This window comes from Hirundo rustica, chromosome 3 (genome assembly GCF_015227805.2).
Source record: "Hirundo rustica isolate bHirRus1 chromosome 3, bHirRus1.pri.v3, whole genome shotgun sequence".
NCBI lineage: Eukaryota > Metazoa > Chordata > Aves > Passeriformes > Hirundinidae > Hirundo > Hirundo rustica.
Window position 1 is genome coordinate 110,399,410 of NC_053452.1, and position 13,199 is coordinate 110,412,608.

Genomic DNA, 13,199 nt, shown 5'->3' on the forward strand with positions numbered 1-13,199 from the left:
GGGTTAGACCATGGTCTTTCCGTGCTGGGATAGGTGAGTCAACAGCAGTGTCAGGAGGAGCTCCCCATGGTCCTCAGAAGATCCAGCCCATCCTTGGGCACTGTGGTGCTTCAATGTGTGGACAGTGGAGTCTGTGTGGTGCCTGGTCTTTCAGGTGTCAGACATGGCTTTGGCTGCTGGCAGAGGCAAAGTGATCTGGGAGTCTTCTCAGAAGATCAAGGACTGTCCTTGGAGGGATTAAGGGGAACACAAGGAAACCAAGTTGTGAAAAATGGAGCCCATAAGTATAAATCCCAAATCAGTGCTACCGTGGTAGAGGTTTGCAAGCTCCGAATGACTGATTTCAAGATTTTCTAGTTCACTGGTGAAGAGCTGAGATGAAAAATGTGTTTCAGAAACAATATTCTTAAAAGCAAACAGAGGTGCTGCAAAGGATAACTTCTGTCGAAGTTTGGATCTGTTGTATTGACTCCACAGATTAAACTGTGAGTGTAGGACTCACAGAACAGAGAAGTAAATTTATACAGCACTTCTGCAGGAGGTCCTATATATGTACTTATTCAAGACAGAAAATAAAGACCAATTGTTCTCCTCAAATAAAAGTCTTTTAAGTTAAAAAAAAAAAAAAAAAAAAAAAAAAAGAGAAAAAGGAAAAACCAAGAAAAAAAACCCCAAACCACAGAGAAGAGTGAATTTTCTCTAGGCTACTCTCATGGCAATAAACTATTTCCATTACTGTGCATTTCCTAATTATTTTTTCATTATCTGTCCTACACTTGGTTTGCAAATTAACTTCACATTTTAAAAACAGGTATCTCCTGATATTTTCAGTGTTTTATCATACTAATGGTATATCAGGCTCTTTTCACTTATGCACTGATTTTTCTGACTACTTCAAAGGCACTGGAGGTTGTCACCTATTCATGCTTCTGTGAACTGGGACTTCTAAAGTATCCATGATGAATTTTGGAAATCTGGTTACTGTATTTCTCCCAGCTACATTTTTTTTCTTCTTAGGCAAAGCCATTGAGGGAGTACCGTGTATTTAATTATTTAGGACAGTAGTGAACTAGCTTTTAATCTAGTAGACCTCATTTTCCCATATTGTATGCTCTAGGCAACCCAGTGGCTTATATGTAAAAATATTAATCAGGTATCCTTTTAATGTTCCTGTATCAGAATTATTATCACCATTATTTTAACGTTTGGAGAAGACTGTTTCAATGATCTAAGACTAAGTTCTCCCTTTCAGCTATTTTAATAATAACTTTAGCAGCATTACTCTAGATTTATATAATCACTGGAAGAGCAGAACAAAACTGCTGTGAGTAGTGGTGCTAATGAAGTACTTTTCCTTAAATGTCTTTAAGCTACATGTCCGTAGTTCATCTCCCCCATCTTTTCACTGGAGTACAAAAGATTTGGCTGTGCATCCCATGTTGCTTCCTATGGTGTAGTAGTCCAGATTTAAGTCCATGATAGCTGGCCAAGTTTACAGTTTACACTTTATTTTCTGTTGGCTGATTTACGGGTCGTAAATCCATGTTGGTTGACTGCTGGGACAGTGCAATGATTACAACCAGCTTTGGCACTGATTTGACTCTCTTCTGATATTGGCTACCAGTTCTTTAAAAATGTAGAGGGACTTCACTACATCTGTCATCTCGATGTTTCTGTCAAATTTCACTGAACTTTAGCCAGCAGGTCTTTGGAAGTAGGACTAACAAATGGCAAGGCAGAGGCTTAGGGAGCAGAGCACCAGTAAGTCACAGCTGCTTCAGAAAATCAGCCCAATTTCATTAATGGAAGAAATAGTAAGAGAATTCAATTTGTCCTGGGCTCCCAGGTGTTATTTTTAACTCCCATCTCATCGTCTAGTGCACATATTTTGATTTTTTCCTTTTTTTGTCCTCCTTAGATAACCAAATACCTCTCTTTTGCACAGGAAAAGTGCAACTAGGTGCATATGAACTCTAGTTTGGAAATGAAATCTAGCAGTTAATTTGCAGCACTGCCAGCCTTTTCACAGCAGAATATAAAAGGACAACTACTTCAGACTAATGAAAGTGACAGTGGAGAGAGGTGCTTTTTAAACAGTGCAAATTGAATGGGTGCATCAGGAGTGTAATTTTAAAGGAATCTGACAAGGTCCTTTGCAAAGAACAATCTTCTTACTTGTCAAAAGGGTTTCAGACCTCCAAAACTTGGCACTCTTGAGTTTTCAGGGTACTTTTGAAGTTGGCAGGCTGCCTATTTAATATAATTCTGGACTGTCATCCGAATTGTATCTTTCAGAGTTTCAGATTATCTCCTGTGGAAGTAAGTGGTGCACACCAGGCTGCCGAGGGTGTTAAACTTCAGTTCTTAAAAATTAAATAAGACAATCTCCACAAAAATTTTCTCAAGGGAAAATTGAACTGAATGTTAAAAGTTATTTGCATGCAAATGTATGAATTTGTGACACACGAACTTTTTTCAATGCTCCAAATTAAAGGTAAAATCCTTTTTAGATTCCTATGAAATGAGGTAGTCACCAGGCAGCCCACAGAAAAATGCTTCTGGGGGAGTGATAGCAAGGGCTGTACTCAAGGACTCTGGAGACCTTTACTGTCCTGGAAAGGTTGCCTCCACCCAACCCTGCCTAAGGGAATGCTGACTGGATTGATAATGGATTTATTCAAATCCTGATATGAACAGAAAGTTCTCATTAGTAGCAGGTTCACATGAATTGGGAGGAAGCTCTGGAACTCAGGATATGAAGTGCACGTCAAAAGTAAAATTAGAAGAAAACAGAAAAGAAAGGAGCCATAGCAATGTGAACAGGTCTAAATAGTAGGTTTTTGTCATTGGGAGAAACTTCTGATCTTTGTTGACTCGTCCCCTGATAGGATGGGGGGAAATGACTTTAAACCACATATCTAATCTAAATCTACTCTTTAAAGAAGGGTAGATTCAGATTGAATATCAGGAAGAAATCCTTCTCATTGAGTGTATGGACACACTGGTGCAGGCTGTTCAGAGAAGATGTGGCTGCCCCATTCCTGGAAGTGTTCAAGGCCAGGTTGGATGGGGCTGTGAGCAACTTGAGGTAGTGGAAGGTGTCCCTGCCCGTGGAACGAGGTTGGGATGGGATGATTTTTAAGGTCCATTCCAAGTCAAACCATTTTAGGAATCTATGAATCTATGATTAACATTCAGGGTCTTGAAGGCCAGAACCTGCTTATATCTTACAAAGTGAAAAAGAGGATAAAATACTAAAATAATAAATGCTTGCTTCAAATGAAAAATAGGTAAATATATAACATAGTAATAGAAGCATGGGGAAAAGCTTTGAAGTGGTGCATTATACTCTTTAAGTATAAGTGGTGCAAAATACCTTTAATACAGTTGTCTTCCTCTCTGCATGGTGTAGTAGCAGTGAATGCTGTCCAAGGCACCTTTGCTGTCACTGTTTTGAGGCGCACTCCCTTATTTTAATTTTGGAATGGACTTAGCTCTACTTGACCTTAAAAGTATTCTCTATATTTTACAGAAGTTCCCAGAAATTAGCTGATTGTGGAGAAAAAGAAAATATAAAAACAGGGGTCACAGGTTATTAGGAAGGGTACTGGATGTATATCTCCAATATGAGCTGTTCACAGGCAGTCCTGTGCACAGCACTCTTATTCAAGGCTGTTGTTTAAGGGTGTCTGTCCTAGTGTTTAATAGGTTCCCCATCTTGGAAACTCATTTTCCCAGTTCTCACAGCAGAGATGGAAACAGGTACTCACTATACTCCTCTCTCACATGACTAACAGTATTGCTGGAACAACTTGCCCAAGGAAGTTGTGAAGTCTCAACCCTTGCAGGTGTTAAAAACTTGAATGGATATGGCCCTCATCTGCCTGCTGCTCTAGTTGACACTGATCTGAACGTGGGGATTGGCCCAGACATTCTCCAGAGGTGCTTTCTGTCCTCAGTGATTCAGTGAATTATGGTCTGGAGTGACTACATCCACAGTAAAATTTCAAATTTTCATGGTTAACCCTTAATTTGGCTTCTTGCTTTAGGCTAACAAAAAATTGCTATGTGGTGGCTTTTGCAATGTAAATATATTCTGCTTAGACATGTGCAGAAATCACCAAAATCTCACCACATGCATTATCACCATCTTTATTATTTGGGGATGGCTTCCATAAAAGTTTGCTGAATTTTAACTGGTGGCCAAAAGGTTGTGTATTCCACTTGTGCATCTCAGCTGTTCTTTACAATCAATCCATGGCTGACAGGTGCAGTAGAGCTGTTGGTGGGAAGAGTGACATGAAGCATTGGATGTACCCACCATTAACACAGTTTTTGTGGAGAGAGTGGCTGAGTGGGGAAGAGAGTTCTCCCTTCTTCATAGACTTGCACAAACTAACACACAGTAGTTAAATATAGTCATTTGTCAGCTGAAGGGAATCAGGTGATGGTGGAATGGGTGGATATTAATAGTTATGGGTTTCAAGACAAGAAATGTTTTTTTTGCTTTGGGTAGCATGAAGAACATATAACAAAGCTGGGATGAATGTGAGCAAGGCAAAAATTGGGTTAAAGAGAAATTACTGGCTCAGATGGTATCCAGTTTGGTTCTGAAGTGACACCTGGGGTACAGTCATGTTAATTTAACAGTTATATCTTAGATAAGAAAGTCTTCTATGGAAAATGATCCTGACCTGATAAGGAATTCGGCAAAAGCATCTGTTTCCTACAAATTCCCTTTCTTTGCTCAGATCCTCAATTCTAAGATTTAAATCCTTTAGGATTTTATAAGGAAAACAGATTTCTCTTTACATGTATTTCCAGCTCTTTGATCTGGGAAATAGGTTCAGCTATTATGCACTGATTAAGTGAAGTATGAATATTTTGATTAGCAAATTTTGTAATTTTTTCCAGAAGTTCTGTTCAAAAATATCATTTTAGGCAAGGTGAACCTCTGGCATTAATACATTTCATCATTTTGTTAGGAGGAAAATCTCTTTAGGAGCTTTTATGTCTAAGGTCTCACAGAGATTGAGGCAACTGGTATTTAGTTTTGATCTTTCAAATCATGCATTCACAAAGGTCTTGTGAGCCGTAAGTGAAAACGTTCTTAAGAGACTGGGTAAATGTAATTACCATTGGTCATACAGGTCAATATTATTGTACACATCCAATAGTTATTAAAGGTCTTCTTATTGACTTTACTGTTTGAAAGAGACCATTTTTCTATTAGAAACATTTATAATTGTTTTCCTGTAATTGTCCGAGCTAAGTTACAATTGTGTCATATAATGACCTTTAAAAATGTGTCTAGAAAAGCCTGCAGCTGTTCCCTCCTTGGGTTCTCTCTGCTGAGTTATATTTAAGCCAGTGTCTCTGAAACCAGGCTGTAATAAAAGGGATATTATCCTTAGCAAATATCTTAATCATGGTAAATCTCTGTTGCCCTACAAATGACTGCACGGGGGATTAGAGTAGAGTAAGCCATTTGCTGAATATCACTGCCACCTTTCCGAGGCCATTTAAGCATGTTTAATTTTTCAGGGTGAAACATGAAACCCCCTAATACAAATGTTTGCATTTGGCCTGAATTATATCCAGACTGTAACAGTTAGAGCAGGCTTAGGACCAGAATGTGAGTGATCTGTAGAAGGCCAGTTCTGCTTTGGAGAGTGAGAGAGAAAAATGCATTTTTGTTGCCAGTCCCAGCTCTCTTATGTCACTTACGCTGCCTCGCTTCTTTTCAATATTTATGTAAGGCTATCATGGGGTGAAGTACCAGTAAATATATGGATGATACTTAGCTCTGTATTTTTTTAATATCAATTGCAGTCCTTACTGTCATCCAGTGCCTGGGAGCCGTGAGTGTCTGGCTTGGGTTCATCCTGGCTAAAATGGAGGTGACAATGATATGAAGTACAAAATACTTTCAGGGACTTGTGTCCTCCATAGCATCACTTTCTGTGTGTGTTTATGCAGATTTCTATCAGGTAGCCCAGAAACACTGAGACTCCTGTTTTCCTGTGGTGAAGCTTAAGGGAACCTTTTGGGAGACCGAAGTACTGCTGTGCATTTCACACTTTCTTTTTTCCTTTCTTTTAACAAAGCAGGGTCTTCTCTCTGTGCCTGTCCAGGCAACTGCAACCCTGGCCAGTTTGGACTCAGTGAGAGCCTTGGGAAGTGGCAGCTCCAGGAGGTGTTTCCTGGGGCAGAATTCAGTGACTGTGAGGTGACACCTGTTTCAGGTGGCACAACCTTCTCACTTCCCACTGCAAGGTGCTGGGAACACATCACCCAAAAGCTCCCCTTGTTCCCAAGGAATGTGCACTCAGGTTCACCTCCCCAGCCTGATTTCTTGAGCAGCTTTCTGGCAGCTTTCCCCATAAGCACTGAGCACTACTTCCCAGAGCAGCTGTGAGGGTAAGAGCTGTGAGAGGCAGTGTTTTGTTGTTCATAGGACCATGGAATCATAGAACAGCTTGGGTTGGAAAAGACTTTAAAGACCATCTCGTTCCAACTGACTTGCTGTGGTCAGGGACATCTTCCACTAACCCAGGTTGTTCACAGCCCTGTCCAGCCTGGCCTTGAACACTTCCAGGGATGAGGCAGGCACAGCTTCTCAGTTCCAGTTCCTCACTACCTTTACAGTGAGTAATTTCTCCCTAACATCCAGCATAAACCTGCTTTCTTCCAGCTTAAGGCCATTCCCCCTTGTCCTTTCACTAAATGTCCTTGGGAAAAGTCCCTCTCCAGTTTTTTGTAGCCCCTTTAGGAACTGGAGCAAATTGTTTTTGATTGTCTTATCACTGCTGGACTGATCTTCGGGAAAGGTGTGGGTGTCTGTCCATCCTAGTGTTCACTGTGCTCAATGCAATATTCTGTGTTTAAATCCCAGGCAAGTTTCCAAATGACAAGCTCCTGACTTTGAATGGTCAGCAGAATTTAACAAATATTCTAAGGACCTTAAATGAGACCATAGGATGTGTGGTTAAGCAGTTATACTTGTTAATTGGGAGATGTAGCTAATAATAACCAAATTGAAAGAGGAAATTGAGTTAATGTCTGTAAGAAATGAGACACTCACAGTGGACCCTCTCATTAGAGGCTTCAAAATTATTTTTTTTCTAAACTCAATCACCTATTTCATTTCTCAACCGCTTCAGCCAGACACAAGTATTCTTTTTTGTGAGAGTGGTTCAACATATATTATGTATAGCTTTTCCTATTGGAGAATTTCTGTCTTTGTGCTTTTAGCTTGAATATGTGTATTCCTCTAAAGAAAAAAAAAAAAATCTGTTAAGTGGATAAAGTTTTATTATATTCTGTTAAGTTTTCCACTGTATAGGCAGGTTAAAGCTTTCATATAACTTCCCTCACAGAAGAAACAAAATTCCCATGGGAGACTATTACAGGTGAAGGTGAAACCCTGTTGGGGGTTAAGTTTAGTTTTGTTTTTTTTTTCCTTTCCCTATAGAATTCCATCCCCCCCTGCACCACCCCACCCCCCCCCCCCCCAATAAGTTGCTAAGAGACTAAATACTGATGCTTAAAGGGTACTTGACCCACACAAAATAAGTGTGAGGGTGGTAGATCACTTAGTTTGGTGGGGAGGGAAAAGCTGGGGGCTCTGGGAGCTGAGGGTGGTTTCTTCTACTCTCGGTTTCGGAAAGGACGGTCAGGCGACTGCTGGCTGCGTGAGGAGCCCACTGTTAATGGAGGGTCTCGTCCTGGGAATTCTATCATCGGCTGGAGCACCCAGGAATTCGGAGCTCCTTGCCTGCTCTGCTGGAGCTGGGTCTGCCCCTGTCCAGCCGTCGCGGCTTCTCCAGCACTGCTCACTTTGCCTGCCGGGACACCCCCTGCCTGCCGGGACACTCCCCCACCCTGCCTGCCGGGACACCCCCTGCCTGCCGGGACACCCCCCACCCTGCCTGCCGAGACACCCCCTGCCTGCCGGGACACCCCCTGCCTGCCGGGACACCCCCCACCCTGCCTGCCGGGACACCCCCTGCCTGCCGAGACACCCCCCGCCTGCCGGGACACCCCCTGCCTGCCGGGACACCCCCCCACCCTGCCTGCCGGGACACCCCCTGCCTGCCGGGACACCCCCTGCCTGCCGGGACACCCCACCGTTTCCAGCCATCAGCCCCGGAGTTTCCACCGTTTCGGCTTGGTGCTCTCGGGGCCCCAAGAGATCAGACTGCCCGGGACTTGTGAAACAAAGCCCCTCGAGGTTCTTGGTTCTGTACTATTATTATTATTATTATTATTATTATTATTATTATTGCTGTAGTTGTTGTTGTTTGTTTGTCCTGTTATATTTACTAGTAAAGAACTGTTATTCCTTTCCCCATAGCTCTGACTGAAAAGCCTCTTTAATCCTCTGAATTATAATAACTTGGAGGGAAGGGATTGGAATTTCCCATTCCTAGAGAGGCCCCGCCTCTCCCTAGCAGATACTTCTCTTTCAAACCAAGACAGACCCCTTCGTGTGTTCAGTGTATATTTCAGGTGCTTTCATGGTGATTGTGGATGAAATACCTACACAGATAAAATGGACATAGAATAATAGAACCATTTGGAATAGAAAATCCCTATAAAATCATTATGTCCAGCAATTAACCTGTCACTATCAAGTCCACCATTGAGTCTTCACAGGTATATGAGGTTTCTCTCTCTTGACTTTCTCAGAAGGTGCAAAGAGCTTCTGTTTCTGATTTCAGCCACAGTTTCATACACTCAGTGGTTGTGGGTTTATCCCTGTAGCTACTGCTGAGAGATGTCTGCTCTTTGCACAGACTCCCCCATGAAAGACTGAGGCCTTAACTGTGTCTTCATCTAGGATCAGAAAGTGTTTTCACATTCACTAAATATTTTAGAAGCTTGAAAATTTCTCTGCAATGGGATAAAACTAGAAATGTTCAGAGATTTTTTTTAAAAGGCTGCAGAGTATGAAGGAAAATGATGTACTGGAGTAGGGTCCGAGAGTAAGCTTCTCAGCTGGACTGAAGGTTCAGACCAGGGTTTTCACATTCCATTTGACGCTCTCACCACCAGATAACTGGCTGTTTTGAGGAGGCCATTTTTTGGCCTCAAGTAGGAATTTCCAAGTTGAGCATGAAAAGTCATTTTGTTCTCAGATGTTCTTTTAAATCAGCATGCCTCTATTTTGGTATAATACATGTTTTCTCCTTGTAGTTTCTTCTGAAAAAAAAATCTAATCGAAGGGAGAAATTAGCCTTTCTTTGAACATGGATTAAACCAGATGACCTCCTGAGAAGTCTTCCAACCTATATTCTTCTGTGATTCAGCTTGGAAAGATCACCCTTGGTCTCTAATAAGGAAAAATGATTCTTGAACCTAGATTTACAATACAGTGAAAAATGTCACATTAAGTGTTGAATGCCATGGTCTGAAGACTTAAGTATTAACTTATAAACTAATTATTAGCTAGTGTTCTCAGTTGCTGAGTAGTTTTATGCATATAGATTTTGCATAAATTCTCAACTATCTATCTACACATACATATGTGTGTGTGTGTATGAGATATTAGACATAGGGAACCATGTAAGGGAAGGACAGAAATCATGTCTTTGTCAGTGACACAGGGCCAGGGGCAGTTCCAGGCACAGGATGATGCCCATGTGCTCTACGCCCCTCTTTGACCTGGTGCAAGTAGAGGCATTCAAGAAGAAATGACTGATCATACTTGGGATTTCACCATGGGTCACAAACCCTTCTCATTTAGCAATCTGGATGCTGTTGTGGCTACATTCGAGTGGTAAATACCATAAGGAAGTGGAAGGTCACTCTACAGAGGCTGGGGAAGTTGAAGTTATATTCCTGGCTGTGTCCTGAGTTGCCTGAGGTGTCCAAACACATGCCACTTCAGTTTTTTTAGTCTCTATATGCCACTTCCATTGTCTTAGTCTCTTTCTTTCACATGTGTAAATGTCTTGCTATAAAAACTCAGCTTTTCAAAACAGTTTTTGTTTTCTGTGGTATATTGGCAGGCGCACATGGGAAGGGCCTATTCTAGGTTGGGACCTCTAGAGGTTCCCATAATCCAAATAATAATGGTAAAGACAAGGGAATGACACGTGATTTTTTATGAAGTGACCGTCCAGTCTCCTCGAGAGATGTAAACTGAGTGATTGTTCAGTGTGTACCAGCTTTACAAGAGCAAGAGTGCCCATTTCAAGAAGGATTTGGAGACAAGCTTTTGCATATCTGTATTTGCAACAGGCAGGAGCAGCCTATTATTTAGTAGCCTTCCATAATTATTAAATTCAGTATAACTTCTATTGGATCTGCCATGGAAGAACTGCTGCGGAAAAAAAAAACAAGCCAAGGAGCATGATTGTGTTTGCATTTGAGCTGCTGTGATGTAGAATAAATGCCTGGCACATAAAGGGCTGCTTCATGGACGAGATAGGTTCCTAAAGATGGGCTTTTACCTTCCCTTGCCATATTACAATGTAGAAAACACTCAAATGCCATGTCTCCTCACTTATCTGTCTGCAAAATGAAATTATAGGCTATTTAACAGAACTGACATGTGCTGTGTTAAAATGTATTCATTGGACGTGTTGATGATGCCACAGAGGGAATGTGTAGCAGGAGAGATCAGTGCTCCTGTAGCAAATGCATTGCTAAGGCTGGGGTTGTGCTGGGAGCTGAGGTGCACCCCTGGGCCCAGAACTGCTGCTGCCTCTGCTGAGCTCACCCCATGGAGAGGTGAGAGGGTCTTGCCCTGCTGAGAGCCCACCTCTGGATCCGCTGAGTAATTAAGTGTTTGTTTGCTTCCAGATGAATACAAGAGTAAAGTAGCCTGTGAAGATGACAAGCTGAGGCTGAGCTGTAAGAAGAGCATGGTGATAGCCATTTACTCTGCTGTCTTTGGGAGGACACAAGGAGGCAGCCTGGAGTGCCCATACCAAAACCTAGGGATGCCCATGATTGGTAAGCTGGGGAATGGCTTGATGACATGCTGATGTGGGCAGGGTTAATTCATTTATGTCATGTCATCACAGCAGAGCTGGCACAGATCCTGGTCAGAAAAGCAGGACTGGGACATGCAACCTGCCATGGTGGCGCTCCTGATGTGAGGTACTTTTTCAACCAGTGGTGAGCTTCAGCATGAGCACCAAACTGAGGTGCAGCTACTTGTCTGAGCTGAGTTCCCAGGCCACAGGCTTTCCACAGATTCATCTGATTATATGATTGAAGGTGCTGGAGTTTCTTGTTCAATTTTCTGTCTTCGTGGTGGTTCATCCACTGAGCCTTGCCTGTAATATGGAGGAACATATTATCTGGGGTTGTCATGTACCATCTGCAGCCACTGAAGTCTTGGCATTGCATTTAAACTTTTTCTAAAGTTAAAGTAAGGGAGAAAATTGAAAAAGCAAGTTGTTAAGTTTAATCATGCTACGGTTGGCTTACAGTACCTTCAAGTAATTCCTTTATTCTCAGACTATCAGAGTTTCTTGCAGTCATGAGTTAAAGATAAATAATTGAAAAACAGCCACTGGAATTGTCTGTTCTTGAGCCAATGTGAAATGACTTTGAATATTTTAGGCTGTGGCAGAGAAACCAACAATCACAGTACAAAATCCTGTGCTCAGCATTCGTTATAATTCTTCTCTGCAGACCTGAGAAGGAATTAACTGGTTTCCCAAAGGAACTGCCTCCAGAGAGGTAAAGGTTTCAGAGGAGACTGCACAAGGAAGCTTGATCTGGTGTGATTGCCTATGCTGGGATCTCTTCAGCTGTATCTAAGGATCTTTGGCTTCACAGCTGCTGATCCAGTGCCCTTAAGGAGTTAAAAGCTATTCAAAGTGAAGCATGTCAAGTGAGGGCTTGGAAATATGATACCCAGATGATGGGTGTCAGTAGAAACCCACAGGTGGAATGAGGCCAGTCAGGTTATTTGTGCAGTATGGCGAGTGTCTTACTTCTGCAGCTGTGCAAATCTGAGCACTTGTAGCACAGCTGAGGTGTGCAGGGTCTCCTGAGGTGACCGGTGCTCCTGGATGTGCTCCTGTAGTCCCCCACTTTACCAAGTAGCAGAAGCCAAACCAGATGTGTGTGGCAGGTTAGCCTGGACCTCTTTGGTGTGGTGTTTGGGATGGGCTGAGTCTGTGGTTGCTGTGGTGGTTGGGCTGCTGGGTGAGAACTTGCCAAGTCAGTGAAACAGGATGGGTTTCTGGAGCAGACCTGACCACCCCACTCTCAACGTTGTCCTTGCTGACAGGAACAGGCACTTACCAGTAACAAGGTACCAGCACAGGGACTCTCTCTTCAATGTCAGCATGAAGCAAAACTATGTGAAGTCACAAAAGGTAAAGTTTTGCACTCCTTTGCCCAGCTGTAAATTCATGAAACTTTTATTAGCTGAGAGCAGGGTATGTGTGACCAGAAAATAGGACAGGAGGCACAAACAGGGAGAGCAAGCAGTGGGGTCTGACAGCAGGGCTGCACGTGCCATAGGATCTCCAGCACCTGTACACCCTGCTGTTCTCAAACTGGCCTTGTGAGCTCTACAAACTGGAATGTTTGCCCAAGGAAATGAGGTGTCAGATCCTAGAGTGCAGCACACAGTCTGCTGCTGGGATGAGACAGGGCCTTCCTCAAGTGTCAGCTCCTAAATGAAACTACTTACATGAGCAGGCTCAGTACAAGATGGTGTAATGCCAAGTCAGGGATGGGAATGCTGAGGAAACTTTACACTAAAATCCAGCTCAAGGTTTTAAGCTGTGAACTGATGCTAAAAATGACTGGGTTGTTGGACAGGAGCAAATACCCACGTGTTTGGAATTGCTGGGGTCTCAAGTACCTTAAGTCAGTCTGGTGCTCCTGTGGTGCTGTGAGAGTCAATATGTCCTGCCTGCATCGGAGCCAAGGGAGGGTGTCTGGAACATCTGCTGGCTGCATGCCCTGCAGGGCTGGGGAGGAGATGGGTGGAACTCACCATGGAGCAGTGACTTCCCCAGGCTTTCCCAGCCATTTGGGCACTGTGTGTGTAGGGTGAAAGACAAACTATAGCTGTTGATGTTTCCTTGCATGCTGAAATACTGAGCAAATTGTGGGGGTGGGGGTGAGCTTAACTAAAAGAAAATTGGGGGTGAACAGATGGTCATCACCAATTCCCCATGCTCCAGCCCTTAAATCCTAGTCATGTCTGGGAGTGGTTGTTCAGG

General features: G+C 42.8%; 1 protein-coding gene across 1 annotated transcript in view; it reads left to right on the forward strand.

The window, feature by feature from the left end:
• EVA1A (eva-1 homolog A, regulator of programmed cell death) overlaps positions 1-13,199 on the forward strand; it is a 206,361-nt gene that overhangs the window by 76,092 nt on the left and 117,070 nt on the right. Inside the window, exon 5 of the mRNA XM_040060666.1 lies at positions 10,810-10,962. Coding sequence (XP_039916600.1) covers positions 10,810-10,962 — 153 coding nt within the window. The remainder of the gene's footprint in view (positions 1-10,809; positions 10,963-13,199) is intronic.